The sequence below is a fragment of the Bos indicus x Bos taurus genome, chromosome 10, assembly GCF_003369695.1.
Source record: "Bos indicus x Bos taurus breed Angus x Brahman F1 hybrid chromosome 10, Bos_hybrid_MaternalHap_v2.0, whole genome shotgun sequence".
NCBI classification, from domain to species: Eukaryota; Metazoa; Chordata; class Mammalia; order Artiodactyla; family Bovidae; genus Bos; species Bos indicus x Bos taurus.
Window position 1 is genome coordinate 82,558,721 of NC_040085.1, and position 25,333 is coordinate 82,584,053.

Here is a 25,333-nt window from a genome sequence, read left to right on the forward strand (position 1 = left end):
CAAAGTGAAATCTAACACGAGGGGAAAAACTGTTAAGAGTGATCAGTAACAGTCCTGAAATCATTCTGTTCTCCTTCATCCTGACCTAGTGACTCTTTCCAAACACTGTAAGATTATGCCTAGCTTCCTTTTTTTGGGATATCCAAATTTTAACACATAAACACCAAGGTACTATACTTTTGATCCCATAGGATTACTCTTTGTTCAATTTTAATGGAAATGTTGCTTTAGAGTAAATTTCCACTGAAGTAGTTTGTATGTACTTTTAATCCTAACTCTGAAACAACCAACTGCTGTGAGGATGGTCAATCACAATTTCAGTTCAGTTGCTCAGTCTTGTCCGACTCTTTGTGACCCCATGGACTGCAGCACGCCAGGCTTCCCTTTCCATCACAATTTATAATCACAATTTACCAGGAACATATATTTTCAATTGAGCACTGTACTCGAGTTAAGAAGAATTCCAAAGGAATAGAAGACTCTTTCTTGGCCTCTCAGGCAACCTGATCCAAGGACTAAATATATTTTAGATTTCTGTATCCTGGGAATGTTAGCTTGAGAAAGCTACTAGAATGCTACAAGTCAGAACAGTTTGGGAAGAAATTACTATATTTGATGGAGGAAAGACATTTGCATAGGCAAGATACATGGAATCTGTTGGTACTAATTCAATTTGATGCCTAAAGAACTTCTGAAAACTATTCATAAAACTGACTTAGGTCTTTATCCATCTCTTCCCGAGAGATGGAAGTCTGTGTTAACATCTAGTGCATAGTAAACTTTTATGCAGGAGCAAAGCTGTAAAGTGTTCAGAATAGAATAGTTAAAAATAAGTCAATATTTGAAGATTAAAAAATTGTTTAAAAGTAATAACATGTAAGCAAGCTATTAAGCTGGACAAAGCAAAATCAAGATCACTTAAAACACAAGAAAAATAACATCCTGACCCTTTAAAAAAAAAAAAAACTATAAAAATATTTTGCTGTAAGAACACTGTGTTTGAATACCAGTACCTAACTCACCTTTTAACTCTGAAATTGTTTAAACTGTTTTTTCTCAATAGAACATACGAATAAAAAGTAAGGCAATTTTCAGAGTTCCTACGTCTCTAACAAATGTGTGGAGATACATATGCCAGGAATGCTGTGGGTGGATCTCTTTAAAAAAGACATTTGCCTTTATTTTCAGACACACCCAAACCAGCAAGACTATGTGAATTTACACAGTTGGTTGGACTGAGCAGGAAGCAGGAAGTTTAATCCTTAGTTTGCTTTGAAATATTGTGTGATTCTCTCATAGCTTCATTTAATAAAATTAAATGCATTTTAGTGAACTGAGATTCAACTGTGAAGCAACTTCTATAACGTGGCCTCAGTCAAAGCACGTGTGTGTGAGTCGCTCAGTTGTGCCCAACTCTTTGTGACCCTGTGGACTGTAGCCTGCCAGGCTGCTCTGTCCACGGGATTCTCCAGGCAAGATTATTAAGGCAAGAATACTGGAGTGGGTTGCCAGTTCCTTGTCCACGGGATCTTCCCAACCCAGGGATCCAACCCAGGTCTCCCACATTGCAGGCAGATTCTTTACCATCTGAATGCTAAATGTGAACTCTGACGTGATTCAAATAAAAATAATGGTGTTATCACCCAATATGTGTATAATATTCCATAAGGGAAAGCACCAGGTTGATTTCTGTTCACTGTACAACTAGCACTCAGGATAGGATTTATTAAGTGCTAACAACATTCAGAAAACAAAGATCATGGCATCCGGTCCCATCACTTCATGGGAAATAGATGGGGAAACAGTGGCTGACTTTATTTTTTGAGGCTCCAAAATCACTGCAGATGGTGACTGCAGCCATGAAATTAAAAGACACTTGCTCCTTGGAAGAAAAGTTATGACCAATCTAGACAGCATACTAAAAAGCAGAAACATTATTTTGTCAACAAATGTTCATCTCGTGAAAGCTATGGCTTTTCCAGTAGTCATGTATGGATGTGAGAGTTGGAATATAAAGAAAGCTGAGCACTGAAGCATTGATGCTTTAGAACTGGTGTTGGAGAAGACTCTTGAGAGTCCCCTGGACTACAAGGAGATCCAACCAGTCCATCCTAAAGGAAATCAACTCTGAATATTCATTGGACAGACGGATGCTGAAGCTGAAACTCCAATACTTTGGCCACCTGATGCAAAGAACCGACTCATTTGAAAAGACCCTGATGCTGGGAAAGATTGAAGGCAGGAGGAGAAGGGGACAACAGAGGATGACATGGTTGGATGGTATCACCGTCTCAACGGACGTGAGTCTGAGTAAACTCTGAGAGCTGGTGATGGACAGCGAGGCCTGGCATGCTGCAGTCCATGGGGTTGCAAAGAGTCGGACATGACTGAGCGACTGAACTGAACAAACAGTAAGTACTCAATAATGTTTCCTTCTGGGAATTCCCTGGCGGTCCAGTGGTTAGGACTCTTGTGTTTTCACTGCCACAGGTACGGATTCAATTCCTGGTTGGGAAACTAAGATCCCGAAAGTCAAGCGGGAAGTGGCCTTTTATTACTATTTGTATTAAAGAAAGTTGGCACCTTGCAGCTCAACAAATATTTGTAAATGAAAATGCACATTATGCTCTTTGCTCTATCACAGAAGGGATTAACTTACGGAGATTACCCAATTAATGTTAGGACACCCCTAGAACTCAGATCTGACCCTTTCTGGTCTCAACTGAACTGGAGATCAAGTTCACTCTCAAGTAACACAGGCTATAAGCCCTTACAGGGTTATTTTATATTCTGGATTCACTCCACAAGAGGGCTCCTAAGAAGCCTTTCAGTCATTCTAACTTGATAATTATACTGACAACAAAGCAATTAAAAAAATTAGCATTTTATTCCCTCCAGGTTAAAAAATTTTACATTGAGCAGACCAGAGTGTGACACTGTTAGTACTAATCATCAAGGGGTCACTCTGATATATGGCAAAATCAATACATTATTGTTAAGTTAAAAAATAAAATCGGTTTAGTAAGCTAAAAAAAAAAATAAGTGGGTATGCATCAAACTAAAGAGCTTCTACATAGCAAAAGAAACAATCATCAGAGTGAAGTGACAACCAATGGAATGGAAGAAAATATTTGGAAAATAAATATCTAGGTATATTAAAAAAAAAAAAAGAATGCCAATTAATAGCAAGATACATTTCCTTGAATGGTAATATTTTTTTTCCTAAAATAAAAAAGGCAAATAAAAATTTTTTAAGTCAAGACTATAAGCACACACCATAAAACATGATGAAGCCTCTTGATGGAAGTGAAAGAGAAGACTGAAAACATCAAGCTTCTTGATGAAAGTGAAAGAGGAGACTGAAAAAGTTGGCATAAAACACAACATTCATAAAACTAAGATCATAGCATCTGGTCATCATTTCATGGTAAATAGATGGGGAAACAATGGGAACAGTGGCAGACTTTACTTTCTTGGGCTCCAAAATCACTGCAGATGGTGACTGCAGCCATGAAATTAAAAGACGCTTGCTCCTTGGAAAAAAAGCTATGACCAACCTAGACAGCATATTAAAAAGCAGAGACATTACTTTGACAACAAAAGTCTATCTAGTCAAGGCTATGGTTTTTCCAGTAGTCATGTATGGATGTGAGAGTTGGACCACAAAGAAAGCCGAGCGCCGAAGAACTGATGCTTCTGAACTGTGGTGTTGGAGAAGACTCTTGAGAGTCCCTTGGACTGCAAGGAGATCCGACCAGTCCATCCTAAAGGAAATCAGTCCTGAATATTCATTAGAAAGATTATGCTGAAGTTGAAACTCCAATACTTTGGCCATCTGATGCGGAGAACCGACTCATTTGAAAAGACCCTAATGCTTGATTCAAAGATTGAAGGTAGGAGGAGAGGGGAAGACAGAGGATGAGATGGTTGGATGGCATCAAACTCAAGGGACATGAGTTTGAGTGAACTCTGGGAGTTGGTGATGGACAGGGAGGCCTGGCGTGCTACAGTCCACGAGGTCGCAGTGTCAGACACGACTGAGCTACTGAACTGAAAAAACATGACTTTTAGAACAGAGGTGGCTGGTGGGCTACAGTCTATGGGATCACAAAGAGCTGGATGTGACTGACAGACTGAGCACGCACAGGAGGGCCTCGGGCAGAATGTTAGGGGCTGAGTGTTGGTGTCTCTGCCCCCATTCAGATGTTAAAGGCCTAAGCCTTTCTGTGTGAAGGTGTCTGAAGGCTGGGCCCTTGGGGGATAAATCTGTTTAGGTCCCAAGGGTGGGGCCCTTTTGATGTGACTGTGTTCAGTCATATCCAACTCTTTGTGACCCCATGGACTGTAGCCCACCAGGCTCCTCTGTCCACGGGGTTTTCCAGGCAAGAATACTGGACCAGGTTGCCATTTCCTCCTCCAGGGGATCTTCCCAGACCAGGGAACTAACCTGAGACTCTTTCTTGTGTCTCCTGCACTGGCAGGTGGGTTCTTTACCACTGTGCCACCTGGGAGGCCCTTGACGTGACTGTTGTTGTTTAGTCATTAAGTCATGTCTGACTCTTTAGCAACCCCATGGACTGTAGCTTGCCAGGCTCCTGTCCATGGGATTTCCCAGTAATCCCAATAATACTAGAGTGGGTTGCCATTTCCTTCTCCAGGGGATCTTCCCAACCCAAGGATCGAACCTGCATCTTCTGCATTGGCAGGCAGATTCTTTACCACCAGGGAAGCCCATCTGATCTTAGAAGAGCAGGCAGAGATCCCCACTGAGGAAAGGCCACGTGAGCATACTATGAGAAGTGTCTGTCTACAAGCCAGGAAGAGAGGGTCCTCAGGAAGAGGGTCATCCCCAAGAACTGAGCCTGCCAGCACCTTGATCTTGGACCTCCCAGTCTCCAGAATAGTGAGAAACAAACATCTGTTGTTTAAGCCACCCTATCTATGGTATTTTGTTAGAGAAGCTTGAGCTAAGAGAGAGGTAAAGGGACATAATGCATATAACCTACTCTCAACTGGTTCAGGAAAAAAGAAGTGTGTGTGTGTGTGTGGAGAGAGAAAATAATAGGGAATTTTCTTCATGAACCATTTGTGAGTCAGCAGCAGTTATAATGTATCTTTATTTTTTAGTACTTCAGTGCGTACTTCTAAAAACAAAGACATCCTCTTACCTAACTACAGGACAATTATCAAAATCAGGACATTGCTAGAGTACTAATATGGACTTTATTTAGATTTTGCTAATTGTCCTAACAGTGTCTTTTATAGCAAAAGAAAGATTTGGATAATGTATTGCATTCTCTTTCCTTTCAGAAAAGAAAAAAAAGGAGGGGGATTTCATTGTAAAATAACTAGAAGGAATAATCCTGAGCAGAGGTTTCAAGAATCCCATAAAAGCAAACAAAGCAACTATGCAATGAAGCAATAATGAGGAAGTAATTATTAGAAAATGGAACCTTACGTTTGTGATATAAACACAAAATCACAGAAGCATGATTTCTTTTAAAGCAAACACACACATTCCCACTGAACGTGACAGCAGGGGGACAGGACCTGCCTTAGCACCACAGAATGTGCCCACCTGGAGGAAAGCTTGGGACAGACGCTATTTTAAAAACTAAAATTCAATATGAACCACCCATTACGCCTCAGCAATCAAAGGACTGTTATGTCTTTTAAATGAACCCTATTCATTTCCAGCAATATGCTGTGTTGTTCCTTAAAAATCAGTTCTGCTGAAATGGTCTTTTCTTGGAATTTTCCTGCAATGTACTAGCCTCTCTTACTGCCTACCACACATACTAGAGAAAATACTTTGGAGCTTTACGCCCATAACACAAGCTATGCCACACTCTGAACGTGTTATTTCCAGAAGTGTCCTCATTTTGAAAAGCAGGGAGTCCACATTTTTTTTTCTTGCAATCAGGATAAACTCCTGATTTCTTGATTAGTATCTCAGATGGAATGGACTAAGAAATGCTTCCAGAGCCAGCTGTATTTTCACATGACCATATTCCTTTTGCAAACTCCAAGTATGTACGCTCTGCGTGATTTCAGTCTGCGGCTCCCTGTGCGCTCTGGGCAGTGGTGCTCTGCACGGGAGTTCCTATCGTCACCCACTACCCGCATCTCTGTAGCAGTCCTCTGTCTCCAGATAAGCATCAAGGTAAGACAGATGAATGTCACAGGAGATAGTGTGCCAGGGTGGGTCTGTGCAAATCTCACATCTTCCCTGAGGTCTCTCCCACCCCTACCGTGTTCTGCGCCTGTAACGCAGTGCTCGCCACCCTGGCTTTGTAGTAGCCGCAAACTGGAAAGGCCACCAGAGTCACATCAGTCTCCCTTTTCTGGGAATATTCCCTCACAGCAGGGGTGGGCGCCTGGTGGTCTACACCTGTGCAGTAGGACCCGATTTCCTGGCTCCCAACTGGCTGGCACAGGGGTAGGCACCTCTGCCAAAATGAACCTGTTAACTCTCTCACGCGGGGATTTAAAATTTCATTGGTGAAGGAGTCTGAAGGGCACTGGACCGCCAATATCCTGGGGAAAAGGTCCGCACCCGCCGCAGGGAGTAACTCCCAGCACTGCGTTACTTCCTGTCATTTCCCCTTTTCTGAGTGGCTCGCCAACGCCTCCCCACCCCTCCTTTTGCTTGCATACTCATCATCCTGACAATAAGTCGCCTTTTTGTTCAGTGAGAGTCAGCTGCTATCAACTGAAAGAAATTTAACAAACACAGATTCTGTGTTAAAAATATTTTAGAACTTTTTCCCTGCACTTACTAAAATAGTTTTTTGTATGTTGGCACAGCCTGAAAACTTTTAGGGCTTTAGCAAATTTTAAAAACTGGCTCCCCACGTTATCAATTCTGTGCATTTGGAATACTGCTTACGATCTTATCTAGGATAAGGGATACCTGGCTTAACATCCTAAGTACTTACTTCTTTGTATTAAGGGACATCAGATTCTAACTGCCTGCTGTAAGTAACCTCTCCCCACATTCTCATTAATACACATGATGACAGACCCCCCCCAAAAGGCGGGAAAGTCAGAACTAGCATTTTTTAAAAGGACAGCAAATCAAAGAGGCCATAAATCAAAATTTAGATGTTTGTCTGCTAAGTTTGTCTAACTACAGAGAACATGCTCATCACCATTAAATAAGACTAATTTTCCACGGGAGAAAAATCACAAAACAAAGGGCAAGTAATAGGTTATTTAATACAAGATTTCAAGGAAACTGTAAGTGGAGCCTAGGAGCCTTGACGTTAGCAATGAAGTCAAGCCTGGATCTGGAGCTGGGTGAGATCAAGTCGGGCTCACTGGTTGGATAACCGGTCAGCTCCACCAGGGCTGCCTTTTGGGCAGCCCCAGCCCAACTACTCAGGGTTATCATCCAGCTATGGTGGGCAACCAGGACCCACAGCCGCCCCTTCGCCCCATGGAGCCAACAAGGGCCCGGTACCAAGCTCCCTGCCGACCCCTCCCCCACCTTCCCCAGGAGCACCTCCAGCCTCAACAGCATAGAGCCCTTGTGGCCAGACAGCCTACGGCCAGTTTGGCCAAGAAGATGCACAGAATGGGCCAAGCTCCACTGTCCAGATGCACAGGCACCCTGGGTCTCAGCCATCCGGGTCAGCCCCATCAACACTGGTGGTCAGCCAGCCAGCTGGCTTCAGCCCTCTGGCCCTCCCCTGACAAAGGCACAGGTGACTGCTCACCTGGCTGGAATGCAGACGGGCAGGGCTGTGGCCCTCCCACTGTGAGGCTAGGCTATGGCCCACTAACATCACTGCCCCTTAGTGTCAAGAAGGCTCCCTAACCCTGGTCTGTACGGCTCCTACCCTCAGGGCCACCCTGGGGCCCAGCCTCCCCAGCGATCTGTCCCACCACAGGCCTCCAGCTCCACACTCCGAGCTGGATAGCCAGAGCCAGCCCAGTCATGTGTCCTCCTCCCCTCTTCAAGCTCTGCCCCCAACATCCAAACGACTGGCCCCCAGGACCACAACCACACATGCACTCTTCCCAGAAGCTAGGCTACCAGCTGCAACAAAACGGTTCCTGTGGACCAGCCGGGGGCCTCGGACCAATTATGAAGTCCCTACCGAGGAGCAGCCACTTTCATAAGGCAGCCAGGGCTTCCCAACTACTGCCTCCTAAGTACTTGGACCCTGATGCCATCCCAAGCCCTATTGAGGTTACTGAGGATGACAGGAACAATCGGGGTTCAGCGCCATCTGTTACTGGAGTACGGGGCCAGGTGCCACCCTTAGTCACCACCAACCTCCTGGTGAATGACCAAGGGAATGCAACCCCCGATACATCCGATGCACAACCTACACTACCCCATGCCCATCTGACATGGTAAGGCTCAGGTGCCCCGGCAGCTGTCATTAGGCCGCTGGCAAGGCTGCCCCCAGAGGAGGCTTCACTGTGTATCACTCACCATGGGGAACCGGGCCCTTAGCACTGCAATCACTGCAAACCATGTGTGTGCCCCTTCGTGTGGTTCCCTGAGGGAGGGAAAAGCTTCCAGTGCTGCTTTTGCAGCTGTATCAGTGATGCTCCCCCACCCCCAGTGTTCTCAACATCCGGCTCATACCAGCAAATATGTGGGTGCTTATGATGGTCTTGAGCTATCCCTGGGCTCTTACAAATTCTTGGCCACTGTGGATGACTGCAAGAACACCAAGTTCCCCAGGACTTTTGCCTTCATCTTCATGACTGACGTCTCCTATAATGGCACCAGGAGTGGTCCTGTTAGGCTCCTTTGTGAGCAGCTCAAGGTACTGTTAGACTTTCTGCCTACGGAGGGTGGGCAGAAGAGTCAGCGATCCCCATTGGCTTCGTCACCTGTACTAAGGTGCTCCACCTGTACCATGCAGAGAGCTCACTGGCCCAACTACAGATGATGGTTGTATCTGATGTGGGTAACATGCTGGATGGCTTCCTGGTCAATGTCAATGAGTCTCGGGCAGTTATCACGGCTTATTGGATCAGATTCCAGAAAAATCTGCAGACACAAGGGAGACAGAGACAGTATTTGCTCCAATTATCCAGGCCAGAATGGAGGCTCTGAAGGCTGCCGAGTGTCCAGGGAAGCTGTTTCTGTTCCACACCTGCTTGCTCACTGCAGAGGCTCCAGGGAGACTGAATAACCGAGATGACAGGAAGTTGATCAGCGTAGACAAGAGGACTCTGTTTCAGCCTCACCCAGGTGCCTATCAGATCCTGGCCAAAGAATGTGTGGCCCAAGGCTATGGTGTAGACCTTGCTCTCTTCCGGAGCCTGTGTGTGGGTATGGCGATGCTCTCTGCAGTACCCCAGCTCACTGGTGGCTCTCTGTAACATACCTGTTTTCAGGTGGAGCATGACCAGCAATGGTTCCTTAGAGACCAAAGTCAGGATCTACAGAAGGTCATTGGCTTTGATGCTGTGCTGCGGGTCCAGACAAGCACTAGTGTCCATGCTGTAGATTTCTCTGGGGCTTTCTACATGAGTGACACAACAGATGTGGGGCTGGATGGGGACAAGATGGTGACTGGGGGGTTAGGCATAATGTTTGGCTCAATGAGGGGAGTGGAGCCCTGCAGTGTGCTCTGCTCTACCCCGGCTGTGCAGGGCAGCCACGGCTCTGCATCCACAGCCTGGGGCGGGGCGGGGGGATTCTGAATAGCCCTGTGAAGATTATTGCTGACGCTGTCATCACTCGGTGTGCCCAGATGTTGGCCTGTTACAGAAAGAACTGTGAGAGCTCCTCCTCTGTAGAACAGCTGATCCTTTCCAAGGGCATGAAGCTGCTCCCAGTATACCTGAACTCTGTGTTCAAGAGTGATGTCCTGGAGCTGAGGTCACTACTGATGGCCATGCATAAGTCCAACAGCTGGTTACCTCCACGGACGTGGCTGAGACCAATGTCTTCTCCTATCCTCAGCTCCTACCGTTGGCAAATTCTCCCATTGAGAAGACCACTAAACCAGTAGTTGGAGCATCTAGAGTGTCTAAGCAACGGGGGTATTTATTTGCTGGAGAATGAGCTCAACCTCTTCCCTGGTGGGAGCGACTGTCCAGCAGGGTGTTGTACAGAGCTTCTTCCGCATCACCTCCTTCAGTCAGACCACAGTGGTCGGATGTTCTGCCAGTTTTGGATAATCTGCTGTCCAAGAAGGTGCGAGCCCTCACTGATGGTCCGAGGGCACAGAGATGAAGCTTATCATGGTGAAATGAGAGGACAAGCTGGAGATGCAGTGCAACACCTCCCAGTGAAAGACAAGAGCCTGAGTGGGGGAGGATCCCATGGGGACCTTCTCTGTCACAGGCACAAGGAGGTTCAGACAGCGACTGGGCTAGAGCACATGGGTAAATAGCACAGGGTCCAGGCCAGCCTCCAGAGAGTACCAGGACAGCAGAGAAACTGGGACAGCTCCACAGCTGGCAAGTCACATAAGCTGACCTTAAAAGAACGTAAGGGACACCTTCACTCTGGGCTCAGGTACCCGACAACTCTGCCATGCCCTGCTGTTGGAAGGGGCCCTTATCCCTTTACATTACCCTCCTGTTCCTGCTAATCCTGTTGTGAGGAATGCAGTTTCTCAGCTCACTCTATGTGATTTGGTGTTGGGGGCTTTGGAGCCACCCAGACCCTCGCAATATTACATGTCCCTTTGGACCAGCCTCCAAGAAGAGAAGGGCAGGTGAGGAGAGTAGGGATCTCAGGGAGAAGGGCGGCTAATTCAGCCGTGTTTCATCAACAACTTGCTATGCTCGGGATAAACACACACACATGCACAAGAGCAGGGTATAAACCACAGACAGTGGAGAGAAAAGTGGTCAGTCTTCTAGGGTCTAGAAGTCAACAGCCAACTCACTCACTGAGGGGGGTTGATTAGCTTCTCCTGCAGTGACTGGTGATCCCTTGGTGGAGAGAGGCACATTATCAGACACGAATGGGCCCGGGAACAGAGCTGCAAAGTGTCCTGAGACCCGGGAGAGGCATCAGCCTCCTTTCCAGCTGCAGAGTCCCCAACGCTGGACGCTTCTGCAGGGAGCCTAATCACCAACTTGCAATACCTCATGGAGCCAGCCCACATCTCACTCTGAGCCCCTGCTGGAAACACCGCTCTCCAAGCTGGAGGCTGACAGGGAGAAAAGCAGAGGTGGCTAGCCTTTCCTGCCAGGACACAGTCTCTCCACAGGCTTCGGTAACGACTGTGCCTGATGGTTATCTTCTAGGAAGACCTGGATGGGGCAGCACAAGGGCCGGGCTTGACAGTGACCAGGTTTGCCTGTTCCCAGCCTGGGATACTCCTGCTCTAGACCTCCCATTTCTCTTCATTAGTTTATTTTTCACTGCATCTTCAATTTGTAAAGAAATAAAATTAAGTAGGGAATTCCCTGGTGGTCCAAGGGCCACAGAGCAGCTAAAAAAAAAAAAAATTAAAAAAAAAAAAAACATTTTAAGAAAACTGATCGTTTAGAGGAAGGAAAAAAAAAAAAAAGACACTCCAGTTAGAGCTTTTCCTCCTACCATACTGTGGAAGAAACAGCTAAGTGGCCCCTGTATACATTCTCTTTAAATTCCCTTTAGCGATGGACGCTCTTCAGTTTTCTCTGGGTACAAGGCTGCCCAGCTACATACCACATTCCCCAATCTCTCTTGCAGCAAAAGACAGCCGTGTGAGGAATTCGGGCCAACAGGAAGTGAACAGAAATGATGGGTATACCAGGGCTGGAGTACGTCCTTTCAAACAGCAAGTGCTGCTTTCCCTCCACTTTCCCACCTCTCTGCCTGTGGCCTGGAATGTGGTGTGGTTGAAGATGTTAACTGAAGACAGCATCCTCAAAGACTGCAAGACAACAAAGATTAGATCTCACACCCTACCTACTCAGGACTACCTATCTCCCGATTGTAAAGAGATCGTCTCTACCTTATTTTTTTAAACGTCACACTTATAGCAACAAAAACAAAACAAAAAATCAAAAACAACACTGAGACTTTTGCTTCCAAGTTGGAGTTAATAGGTAGAGCCAAGCCATCACTTTCACAGAAAACCTAGATAAAACTATATAGATTACTCAAAACAAGAAGTAGTTTTAAAGACAATGAGAAACTGTTTTCCATGCAAAGAGGACAAGGTGAACTAAGATTCCAGAGAGGAAAGAGCCTTTCCTTAGTGAGCTAAAATCAGTGGTCATTTTCTCTCCTCACGGTATTCATAGAAACTGATCATGAACAGATCATAACTAGGCTTGCCATGGGCAGAAGAGCTCTACCAAGGAAGAGAAAAACCAACAGAGTTTATAAGAGCTATATAGGTTGGTGTGAAGAGTCCTGGATATGTGACCAGTTTTCTGCACAGGACATTTATCAAGAGCTGGAGAAGCTAGGGAGATGACTAGAAAGGTGATGTGCAGTCAACCACCATCTTACCATGCTACGGAGGCAAGGTCACGACAGAGGGAGGAGCCTGCAACACACACACAACGGACCCCATCCTTGAGACACTGTGCTCACAAGAGTGAACCGAATCTACCTAAAAACTGCCCAGCCCACCAAACTCAAGACCTGGTTAGACGGAGGTGCTCAGGCCCTTCCCATATCTCTAAGAGAGCAAATGGTAAAAGGCCAAAAAAAAAAAAAGACTTTAGTCTCTGCTGGTCTTTTATTCATAACAGCCAGCAACCAATCAAAAACCCCTGCTTTCCCAGGAGGCTGGGAGAGAACAGGAGCACGACTACAAGAGAGAAGGCGCAGCACAGAGTAGCTTTATATTTCAGTACTGCTGGTCTTGGGACATGTGTTTCCCTGGTGGCCCAGTGGTAAAGATTCTGCCTGCTAATGTCGGAGATGTGGGTTGGGAAGGTCTCCTGAAAAAGGAAATGGCAACCCCTCCAGGACTCTCGCCTGGGAAATCCCATGGACAGAAGTGTCTGGAGGGCTTGAGTCCATGGGGTTGCAAAAGAGTAGGACACAACTTTGTAACTAAACAATAACAACAAAGTCTCGGGGTATCTCTCACACCTTGATCCCTCCCTTTAATTTCATGTCCCCAGAAGTATAGAATCCTCCTGTTTAATTTTTTTTAATATTTCTAAAACTGCAAAAATAATTTTTGGACATCAGACTCTGGGAACCCAGAGCCCCCTTTCTACCAATGAGCTCAAAATCATCATGATCATCTCATTCTTTTCACTCATTCAGCAAATATTTCATTTCTATTTATATGTAAAGATCTATACCCTGTATTTGATGATGCAAATAAAAGGTAGTCCTTTTTCAAGTCCTCAAGAATTCTGCAATTTTAAGAGAAAAAGAAGACAAAGATCATCATGATTTTTGAGATAAAAGAGAATAGAGAAACTTTTTTAAAGGACACTATCTAAAGGGGTTTACATATAAATATGCAGAATGAAAACTGCACACAAAGTGAGGCGCATTTTGAGCACAAGTATTTCTCAAGTTGTCTCACTTTTCCTCTTCACATGACTAATGACAAAACCAAGGAAGATTTAAGCAATCTGTCCAGTCACAGGAAAGCTGGATTGAAAGTCAAGATGAGAATACAAGTTTCTACATTTTCCACTTACTGCCATTTCTTAGTCATATTCCCTGGTGGCTCAGATGGTGAAGAATCTGCCTGCAATGCGGGAGACCCAGATTCAAACCCTGGGTTGGGAAGATTCCCCTTAAGGAAATGGCCACCCGCTCACTCCAGTATTCTTGCCCGGAGAATTCCATGGGCAGAGGAGCCTGGTGAGCGAAAGTCCATGGGATCCCAGAGTTGGCCACGACTGAGTGACTAACACTTTCTTTCACTTTCAGTCATATTCCTGAGATATTCTATGAATCAAATTTACTTTTAATTATTTCATAGATAATATAACTTAATCTGATTGTTTAAAAATTATCAGTGGCTTAAAACTTTCACTTTAAACTCAACCTTTGTGTTCATTTTTTGCTATTCATATAATTAGCTATTTTTGCTATTCATATTATCAGCTATACATGAATTGAGACAGAAGCTGAGTTTCATTTCCCCTACTAAGAAAATGTCTGTTTCTAGGAAACCAGAACTAACACTAATTAACTTAGCTATCCTGAAAATAACCTGCTTCCTTTTCCTACATACAAACCATGCCTGTACAGGAGGCGATAAAGATATCACCCTGTAGTGTATACAGCAGAGGTCTCTAACAGGTACTTCTATCACAATCATGTGTCTGTTTTAACACTGGTTTGTCTTTTTTTTTCGGCCATGCTGCACGGTGGGATTGAACCCAGGCCATGACAGTGAAGATGCCAAGTCCTAAGCACTGGACCACCAGGGAACTTGCTTGGGTTGTCTTTTTACTGTTGAGTTAGAAGAGTGCTTTATACATTCTAGATAACAGGCCTCTTATCTGCTATATGATTTGATTTTCAAATACTTTCTCCCATTCTATGGATTTTCATTTCACTTTCTTCATGGTCTCCTTTGAAATACAGTTCTTAATGTTGACCCAGGACAATTTATCTTTTTTTTTTCCTTTGGATGCTGATACTTTTGGAGTCATGGACAAAAAAAAAAAAAAAAAAAAAAACCATGGCCTGATCAAAGTCTATAAAGGTTTACCCCTATGTTTTTTCCTAAGAATTTTGTAGTTGTAACTCTTACATTTAGGTCTTTTATTTTTTGCATGTGCCAGCTGCCCCCACACCACTTTTTAAAAAAGGTCATTCTCTCTCCCCTTGAATTATCTACTCTTGTAGAAAAATCAGTTGACCACAAACATAAGGGTTTTAGTTCTGCCCCAACCTGAGATCCCTGCACTGGCAGTGCAGTCTTAGCCACTGGAATATCAGGAAGCCCCCACAGTAAGTTTTGACATTGGAAAGGGTGAGTCCTCCAACTTTGTTCTTCTTTTTCAAGACTTTGTCTATTCTGGGTCCTGTATGTTTTCATATGAATTTTAGGACCAGATTTAAGTATTACCAAAAAATCCAGCTGATACTTTGATAGGAGTTGCACTGAATTTGTTGGAGAAGGCAATGGCACCCCACTCCAGTACTCTTGCCTGGAAAATCCCATGGATGGAGGAGCCTGGTAGGCTGCAGTCCATGGGGTCGCTAAGAGTTGGACAGGACTGAGCGACTTCACTTTCACTTTTCACTTTCATGCACTGGAGAAGGAAATAGCAACCCACTCCAGTGTTCTTGCCTGGAGAATCCCAGGGACAGGGAAGCCTGGTGGGCAGCCATCTATGGGGTCACACAGAGTTGGACACGACTGAAGTGACTTAGCAGCAGCAGCACTGAATTTGTAGACCAATCTTAAGTCTTTCGATCCCTTAACATTTGGATGTCTTTGCACTTATTTAGATCATTTACTTCTTTCAGAATGCTTTTGTAGTTTTCAGTATCCAAGTCCTGCAATTTTTCTGTTGCATTTTTCCTAAACGTTTAATTCTGTTTGATGCTGTGTGTGCAAAAGCTGTGCTTTACTGGCTTTAAGGAAATTAATGCGAACCGCCTGCCCTTCCAGTTCATGCCCACTACAAAGGCAGGGGGAGGGCACAGGCCCAGAACATGTTAGAGGTGGAAGAGAGCTCAGAAGAAAATGCAGGATTTGGGGCAGACCTGCACTGGCACACAGGTCTCCTGCAACATCCGCCTGTCGTACCTTGGTGCTTGTCTAAGAGACAGCAAAGTGCTGCAGAGATGTGGGTGGTGAGAGACAATGATGCCTCCCGTGCAGAGCGTCACTGCCCAGAGCACACAGGCTGTGGCTGACGGAAACCAAGCAGTGCGTGCACACTTGGAGGCCTGCGTTTCTGAATTATCAATAGGAATATGGTGACATCAAAATGTAGATTTATTTTACGGCTGGCTTTGGAAGCACTTCTTAGTCCACTCCATATGAGGTAACTTCACAAAAAATCAGGAACTTATCCTAATGGCAAGGAAAAAAATGTGGATTCCCTTCTTTTCTAAATGTGCCTGCCAAAAGAAAGAGGACACTTTTGGAAATATATGTTCAGAGTGAGGCATAGCTTGTGTGATGGGAGTAAAGCTCCAAACTATTTTTTCTAGTATGTGTGGTAGGCAGTAGTGAGAGGCTAGCTCATTTCAGGAAAAATCCAAAGAAAGATCAGCCTCTATAACCAACTCTCAAGAGATGAAATCTATTGTCATTCCTAATACCCAAAGTCCTCAAAAATTAATTTAAGTTGTGAATTGTCAAATCCAGTGGCATAACAGATTAAGACAAAACTGAATGCAACCTGGTCTTGTTAACTTAGTACCTGGGCCAGTTATTTAAATGGTCTGGAATTCAGTCTTACTTGTAAAATGGAGATAATATTCACTTACCCAAGCTCTTGTGAAGATCAGATAGGTAAAAAAGCCGGAAGAGGCTCTGACCACAGTAAATGGTACCTATTACTATCACTTTAAAAATTTTTTTTAATTTACTTTTGGCTGTGCTGGGTCTTTGCTGCTGCACGGGCTCTTCTCTAGGTGTGGCAAGCATGGTTACTCGTCGCTGTGGTGTGCGGACTTCTCACTGCAGGGGCTTCTCTTGTTGCGGAGCACAGGCTCTAGGGCCCGCAGGCTTCAGCAGCTGTGGCTCCCGGGCTCTAGAGCACAGGCTCAGCAGCAGTTGTGGCGCACGGAAGCTTAGTTGCTTCTCGGCATGTGGGATCTTCCCAGACCAGGGATCAAACCTGTGTCTCCTGCATCGGCAGGGGGACTCTGCAACGCTGAGCTACCAGGGAAGCCCCTTATGGCTATTATTATCCTTAGTTTCTCACCACCAAGCTTGTTGCTTACCCCTCCTTACTGAAACACCCTCCATTTCCTTGGGCTTTCTCACACCACTTCCCAACACTTCTCTTCCCTCCCAATCAACCTTCTTCAACAATGGTGTGTGTGTGCATGTGTATCTTCTCCCAAGAACACTAGGATTCCCCAATATTACATCCATGGTGCTTCCTCTGCTTGCTTAATGCCCTCTTCTATCTACTTTACCAACTTCCATGGCTTCAGCCACCACCCCTTCATTCCTTCAACTAAGATCTCCTTAGTTCCTATCACAAACCAGGCACAATTCAAATAGTAAAAGCTGAGATGTTTGCTGAAGGGGCTTACTTATTAAGCAGAAAGAGGCTTATTATTTAGAATAATTCAAAACCACCACACTGGACTGGTCAGTACTTTATCTGTAGTTTCTAAAGCTTTCTAAATCATAAAAATCGTTGAATATTTTCCCCAACCTCAACGTATAGAGTAACACTGGATCACATGCATAGTCTCAGTATAACTGCATACTTTTTACTCTACTTAGAAATACCAGAAAACAGCAGACTGATTTACAACAGATCACATTCGAAAATGAGCCCCCAACACAGGGTCCCAGCCCTTTAGGGTCTTACAGTACACATGTATTATTTCTACAGTCAGAAGGAAAAACTATTTTAAAACAAAAGGAAAAATCACCACTTTAATCTTCATAATGGGTCTTGAAGGTAGTCTTAAAGACAAATGTTACAATAAATTTTCTGAGCTTGAATCAGGCAAGAGTAAAGGGTTTACTTGCTTAATTCACATTAAGTCACAAATTACAAATTATATTATACAAGTCTTCTTAGAAGCAATTCAGAAGGCAACTGGCTTTTGAGGCCACAAACCACGTATTTAATCAAGTAAGGCACACCCACTCAGAATGCGAACACAGCCTCTACCCATCCCTCTCAATTGCCTATTCTGCCAATAAACACTGCTTCTTTCTTTCAAAAATGGAATCTAATTGAATCTCAACCAATTAACTACTTGCTCAGAACACCATGAAGTTTCTAGGCCACCTAGGCCAACCTTAAAAAATGGGCAAGCCTGCCTGCCCTGAATTCCCAAGTTCTAAGATACTATATTAAGAATACCGTTGTGGCGGGGGAGGTACGGGGAAAAGAAGAATACAGTGATGTATATGTTAAATACTGGTCTCATTTCCCAAGACTTTTTATTAACGAGAATTCCTAAGTTCCTCAAATGACTCTGGAATCTTTCAGATCCAACTAGTAAGACTTGAAATGTCCTTCCTCTTGGAACAAAAAGCACTTGAAACAAACATCTAATCCCATGAGTTGTAAACAGTTACATTATTTCTGCAAAGCTTTGAGGTCTTCTGATGTCTCATCAGGCCCTGTAAAACCTAAACAGGTATATTCACCATTCTAGCTACTCCTCCAGTTCCTGTGTCATAACCAACTTCTTTTCCCTGGTACTGTTTCCTCTCAGTGGAAACAAAAGCTAGTAGCTACTTAGTAAACCACCTTTCATTAGTTATTCATTTGCCTTCTTCTAAGTAGCAAAACCAGTACCTTGTTCTTTCTACTTTATTTATCTTATTACTTACATTAAGAACATAACTTGTGCGCCAATTCCTTAAGATAAAATCTTATTTACTGGGGTAGCTAGAAGGCTGTGTCATTCTTCTAATATCTCATAAAACTATTCCTAATGGGCTGGTGATGGACAGGGAAGCCTGGCATGCTGCGGTGCATGGGGTCGCAAAGAGTTGGACACGACTGAGCGACTGAACTGATACTGAATGGGAAAAAACTTAGATTCAAACTCTCTCAAAGGCAGATCATTTTTTTCTTCTATATTGTTAACTAATTTAGGAAAGTTAAATGTGTAAATAAATCTCAAAAGTTCTTCAAAGAAATGGAAGACAGAAAAAATGTAATGTTAACAAGGAGCTTTAAAAGTAGAAACCAACAGTACTACATTTCAGGGGCAACCAAAATATGGCATTTATTTAACCAAATGTTAAATCCACAGTAATAAACTCTTGGTAATTAAGATCACTGAACACTCCAAATTGCTGCTAAGAAAATTTCCTGCAAAACCTCTAGAGGTCTTTAAAAATAGGATAGAATCATCTATCAAGATTAGTTTTAATGATATAGTTTTAATAAAGTCCTACAAATAGATAAAGGGACTGAATTACATAAACCCCTAAGGTTCCTTCCAGCTCTTAATTCTGCCAAAGCTCCCAATTCTCTTTCAAAGCTTCCCTAATACTAACTGCCACCCTTTACCTCAAAAAATCTTGACTCTCTTCTCTCACTCCCTCTGAATGGCAGAGAAGAAAAATTACCGCTTCTCTTCCTTGTGAAAACTCTTATCTACCATTGTCATTAAAAAACAGTAATGTCTACACCTTTAAGGATGGCTACTGTACAGAAAAAAAACCTAATTTTCCTGTGATATCTCTCCTTAATTCTCACACTGCCATACCACTAACACTTCTGACCACATGTGTGTGCGGGGGGATGGGGGGGACCAGTGGGGAGGGGGGCTGCTACATACCACCAAGCAATACTGTGACACAGCTGGGTGTCCTGCAATTTTTTCCCTTTTTTAAAAAAAAACTGAAGAATATCACTAATTTACAATGCTGTTAGTTTCAAGTGTAGGTGTCCTACAATTTAACTCGCTTCTACACTACCAGGAGAGAGCATCAGATCCCACAGGGAAGAGTTCGGTCCGACAAGCCTGCCCTGCTCCACCCCCAACTTCACATGCCAGTATCAAGTCCAGGCTATCACCTGTGCTTCTGACCAATCAGAGGCTCTGGGGATCCCTTCCTTGTGTTTGGTTAATTCACTAGAGCAGCTCACAGATCCCAGGAAGACTGTTTCCTCACTGTTTACCAGTGTGTTATAAAAGGAGATGATAACAAAGGATATAGATGGAAGAGAGAGGCAGGCAAGGAATGTGCGGAGGGGCACAAAGCTCCCAGGTGCGCTGCTGTCCCAGCCCCTCCACGTGGTCAGCAACCCAGCAGCTCTCTGAACCCAGTCCTCTCTGGACTTTTATAAAGGCATCATCACGCAGGCATGATTGACCATTAACTCCATTTCCAGCCTCTCTCCCCTATCTGGAGAACTGGGGGTGGGGCTGACAATTCTAAGCTTCTTTTCTGGTTTTATTATTTTTGGCTGCATCGGGTCTTAGTCGTGGCAGTGGCGTTTGGACCCCGTCGCAGTGCCGGGACTCAGTCACTCCTTTGCATATAGCATCTTAGTTCCCCGACCAGGGACTGAACCCGTGTCCTGTGCATTACAAGGCAGATGTTTAACCACTGGACCACCAGGAAGTCCCAAATCCCAAGCTTCTAATCATGACTTGGTCTTTTTCGTGAGCGGGGCTCACATTCAGGAGCCAAATAAGAGTCAGCTCATTAGAACAAAAGATGTTTCTATTATCCAGGAAATGTGAAACTGAGTCAGAAACTGGAGGTGGAAGACCAAATATTAGAACAAAAGATGCTTCCAGGACTTTTATCACTTAGGAAATTACATAGGAGTGGGTGCAGATATATACATATTTTTCTCCTATAAATCTCATAGCTACGGTAAGAGAAAAAAAAACAAACAGAAAATAACAAGTGTTGGTGAGCACGTGGAGAAACTGGAACCCTTGCGCACTGTTGATGGAAAGGTGAAGTGGTACAGCCACCGTGTCAAACAGTAGCTGCTGCTGCTGCTGAGTCACTTCAATCGTGTCCGACTCTGTGTGACCCCATGACGGCAGCCCACCAGGCTCCCCTGTCCCTGGGATTCTCCAGGCAAGAACACTGGAGTGGGTTGCCATTTCCTTCTCCAATGCATGAAAGTGAAAAGTGAAAGTGAAGTCGCTCAGTCATGTCCAACTCCTAGCGACCCCATGGACTGCAGCCCACCAGGCTCCTCCATCCATGGGATTTTCCAGGCAAGAGTACTGGAGTGGGGTGCCATTGCCTTCTCCGCAAACAGTAGCATGTTTCCTCAAAAACATTAAACATACCATATGATCCAACAGTTTCACATCTACGTACATACCTGAAAGAACTGAAAGCATAGTTTAAGAGTTATTGGCTGACAGCGGCATTATTCACAACAACTGCAACATGGAAGCAACTGGAGTGTACACTGACAGGTGTATGGCTATGCAAAATGTGGTATATATACATACAACGGAATATTATTTGGGCTTTAAAAAGGAACGAGATTCTGATACATGCTACAACATACGTGAATCATGAGGATGCTATGCTAAAAAAAAAAACAACTCAGTCACCAAAAGACAAAAAAGTGGAACGTGGAATGGTGGTTACCAGGGACTGGAAGGAGGAGAGAATGTGAAGATACTGTTTAATGGGTAGAGTTTCAGATTTACATGATGAAAAGAGTTATGGAGATGGGTGGTATGGATGGTTGCAGGACACCGTGAATTAAGTCCATTGAACTGGACACTTACAAATGGTTAAGACGGTAAATTTTATGTTACGTGTATTTTACCACAGGAGAAAAAAAAATTGGAAAACAGAACACAAAACCAAACAATAATATCTGATTGTTTCATACTGCCCTTTCTACCACAGCATCTACTGATATTTACTTAAACTCTAAACCCAAATCCAACAAAGAGGCCAGCATACACATTCATCCCTTCAAACACAGCAACGTAGACTCCTGAGAGCGTAGAGGGATCTTAGAAGTTTCTAACTTCTCTTCTGTTCATTAAAGACAAATGAGGGATGTCCCTGACTGTCCAGTGGTTTTTTACATTCCATGCTTCCAATGCAGGGGGCTCAGGTCGATTCCTGGTCAGGGAACTAGGATTCCACATGACTCAGGGCATGGCACAAAAACAAAAAAGTGGAATATGTGAGGAAATGAACTTCTATCTCAGATTTAAAAACCACATTACATTCTCTTTTTAGTAAAAGCAAGACGCAAGTCTGTGCACTTAACATCTTAGGTGTATTTTTATGGTATAATTTGCCATATTTCCCCCAGAAACTCTAGAGTGCTCTGGGGCACCACAGCACATCCCTTCAGTTAAAACAAACACAACTCTAAAAAATATTTTAAAGATATTCTTGCTCTCATGAAATTTCTTTTGCTTAAGAAAAAACAAAGTGGGAAAAACAACACCCCACAGCCAAGTCCTCCTATTAGTATAAAAGTTAATACCTAAAGTTTTTGTCTTAAAAAAAAAAAAAAAGACTCACGAGAAATTGTTTTCTAGAAGGAATAGTGCAGCCCCTAGTATTCTTTGGGCACTCCACCAAACCATTCTTCCAAATACCACCTGTGTGTCTTGAGTGAAATTTTTCACTAAGATATATTAGAAAAAGTCAAGTTTCCCAATTATATGGATTTTTAAATTTCATTTCAGCAGCTTAATATTTCTTCAGTGTATCAGTCAGCAATCTCTGAAGAAATGTCATGTCCACCAGTGCTAAACAATTCAGGATTATGGGACGGAAAAATCTTATTTACTATGAATACTAACTCCAAACCCAAGTATGTTAAGTGAAAAGAGCACTTAAACACAAAGCACCTCTAACGTGTGAACATCTTTCTCTTGATTTCCTCCTCACTCTTAAATATCATAATGCACTTGTTGGCCTGCAATGTATTTTCCGATTTCCACCATTAGGTTTCCCTGTTTGTCTGTAACACAACAATTTTATCTTATTAGCCATTGCTAGGAAAACAACTTTTTCAATGGGCTTATAATGAGCTGATTCTTATCACTTCCTGTCTCACACAATTATTGCTTCAAAAATGGAAACAAAACTTTTTTGAGTCTGTGTATGGAGAAGGCAATGGCAACCCACTCCAGTACTCTTGCCTGGAAAATCCCATGGGCGGAGGAGCCTGGTAGGCTGCAGTCCATGGGGTCGCTAAGAGTTGGACATGACTGAGCAACTTCACTTTCATTTTTCATTTTCATTCATTGGAGAAGGAAATGGCAACCCACTCCAGTGTTCTTGCCTGGAGAATCCCAGGGACCGGGGAGCCTGGTGGGCTGCCTGTCTATGGGGTCGCACAGAGTCGGACACGACTGAAGCGACTTAGCAGCAGTAGCAGAATGCCTTAAAACTTCAGGGGAGGCCAAGACTCTTTTAAGTATTTCCCCTCTAACTGTTACAGACTTAATATCTCAACAAGACCCGGAGAAACACCTATTTTCTGTTTCATGCCAGACAGTATCAGACCTATCTATTGTATTTACTGATTGGGGGAGAAGGCTGGCACATATTTATGGTAATACCAAATTACAACAGGCACATTTCCTGCTATGGGGAACAGACTACTTCTGAAAAAAAAAAAAATTTCCTTAATTTCTTAATGAGATTTACCAGTATTAAAGTCAACCGCAAATATCACAACACTCTTCCACCAACACTGACCTTTGATCTTTTTAACCAGCTTCTCTTTAAAAACACATTTCAGTATACCTATCAGTCCACAGAACTGTAAAGTTGACAGTCATTACTGCTTTGAATTCGGAACTTTTCAAAATATTTCAGAAATGCCAGGGCTTGGCTGGTGACTCAGCCTTGGTGAATTAGTAGACAGACTCATTGCAAGTTGTGCGTTTGGGCTCAGTCTCCTCTGACTCTTTGCGACCCCATGGACTGTTAGCCCTCCCAGCTCCTCTGTCCAAGAGACTATCTTGGCAAGAATACTGCCGGTGTTGGTTGCCATTTCCTTCTCCAGGGGATCTTCCTCACCTAGGGATGGAGCCCGCGTCTCCTGCATTGGCAGGGGGATTCTTTACTGCTGACACACCTGGACTTCCCTCATCACAAGTCATCACAAGGCAAAAAAATCCCCTTGCGTGATAGCACTCCTGCAAAAGGGTCAAAAGGACCACCTGATTCAACCTGGAGCCCGGGATGGGGCGGGGGCGGTGGGGGGGGGGGGGGGGATGGGGGAGGGGAGATTCTCACCTAGGACCAAGACCATCGTGCTTTTAGGACCAAGACCATAGTGCTTTTAAGCCTCTGGACTGGGTTCACTGCCAGGTTTGTGGTCCAAAGTCTTGCTTTGCAGGAAGGGGTAAGGAAGAGATTGGGTGCGTTTCCAACTGGTACCACCTCCTAACTTTTCTTTGCCTCCTGAGGATTCTAAGTGTGGTTTTCCCTGGAGGGCTTCAGAGCTTCTAGGAGGAAGCAAAACCACCTGAAAGGGCTAGAGGAGGGAGCCTCCGGAGGGAAAAAAACAAAAAACAAAAAAACCAAGAGCCCACCAGTGGACCCTCCCAGGCTCCGAGGGGCAGGGGGCACTCCCTGCCTCCCCAGGGCGGCAGCACCCACTTCTGGCGGGATCGGGGAGCAGAAGCAGAGCCAGACCTCCCGGGTGGTGTGGGGTGAGGTGGGGGAAGACCTCAGGCGCAGAGACACAGGGGAGCCCCAGCGGCCGCCCTTGAGCCTCCGGGCCGCGGAAAGGCCGGGTCAGCGCCAGGACGCGGCCGCCGGCACCCCTGAGCCCCGCGGACGGTCACTGCGACCTCCCCGCCGCCTCTCCTCACAGGCGCCGGCTCGCGGGCACCGGGCCCCCAGGTCCCCGGCCGCCCGGTCCCTCCGTACCTGGCCGGCAGCGGCTGCGGCGGCCGCGGCGCTGCTCCTCACGTACCCGTTCCGCACCTCCCCGTTCGCCACGCAGCTGTTTGCCCGCACCGGGCGACGGCGGCAGCAGCAGCCTCCGGGATCCGGCCGCATCGTCCCGGCGGCACCCAGGCGGCTACAGGCAGACGCTCTCTGTAGGCGGCGGCCGAGGGAGCGGCCGCCCCGAAGTGCCGCTCTGCGTCCCTCCCGCCTCCCCGAAACCGGAAATGGCTGCACGCCGCCGCCGCTTCCCTGCGGGCCGTCACGCGGGGGCGGGGCCCACTCCCGCCGAAGCCTGCGGCGCGCCCAAGGCGGGGCCCCCGGGAGCTCGAGACCCGGCAGGGGGGAGCGCTCAAGAGTGGCGTGCGCCCGAGGGGGCCGCTGGCCAATCAAGAGCGGGGGAGGAGGCGGACCCTCGCTCCGCTTGGCCAGTCACGGGCTAGAACGACGCGGTTCCGCGGGTGTGTCAGGAGGGTTTGTTGGAGGGGGACAGCTTGGACCTGGGAGCTGGGCTGAGCCCAAGTCTCTAGAGCGGGTTCCCGGTTCTCCTGGAGTGGTGGCGCTCTCTCTGCCTTTGCCTCCGGGGAAGTGCTCGGTTTGAGTCCCAGCCTTCTATTTAATTAGCTAATTCTTTCTTTACACGATACCTTTTTTTTTTTTTTTGACATTGCCTCACCATTCTTCAATGCTCATCCTAAGTAACACAGTTTAAGTAATAATTCACATGTCTCTTTGCCCTTCACATCTTTTCAGTTTCAGGGTTTTCTGTACAATTTCTTTTGTACAGAGAGTCAAGAAACTTGGTCTTGTTCCAGGTCTGCCAGTAACCAGAAGCTAAACCTGATTCTTTAAAATGGAGTGAATACTTCCTGCTTAATAGACTCATTGCAAGAATTCTATTAACGAGCCAT

The 25,333-nt window shown here is 45.1% G+C and overlaps 1 protein-coding gene across 1 annotated transcript in view; it reads right to left on the minus strand.

The window, feature by feature from the left end:
- SPTLC2 (serine palmitoyltransferase long chain base subunit 2) overlaps positions 1-24,654 on the minus strand; it is a 100,243-nt gene extending 75,589 nt beyond the window's left edge. Inside the window, exon 1 of the mRNA XM_027552537.1 lies at positions 24,405-24,654. Coding sequence (XP_027408338.1) covers positions 24,405-24,536 — 132 coding nt within the window. The 5' untranslated portion in view covers positions 24,537-24,654. The remainder of the gene's footprint in view (positions 1-24,404) is intronic.
- Between the last annotated feature and the right edge of the window lie 679 nt (positions 24,655-25,333).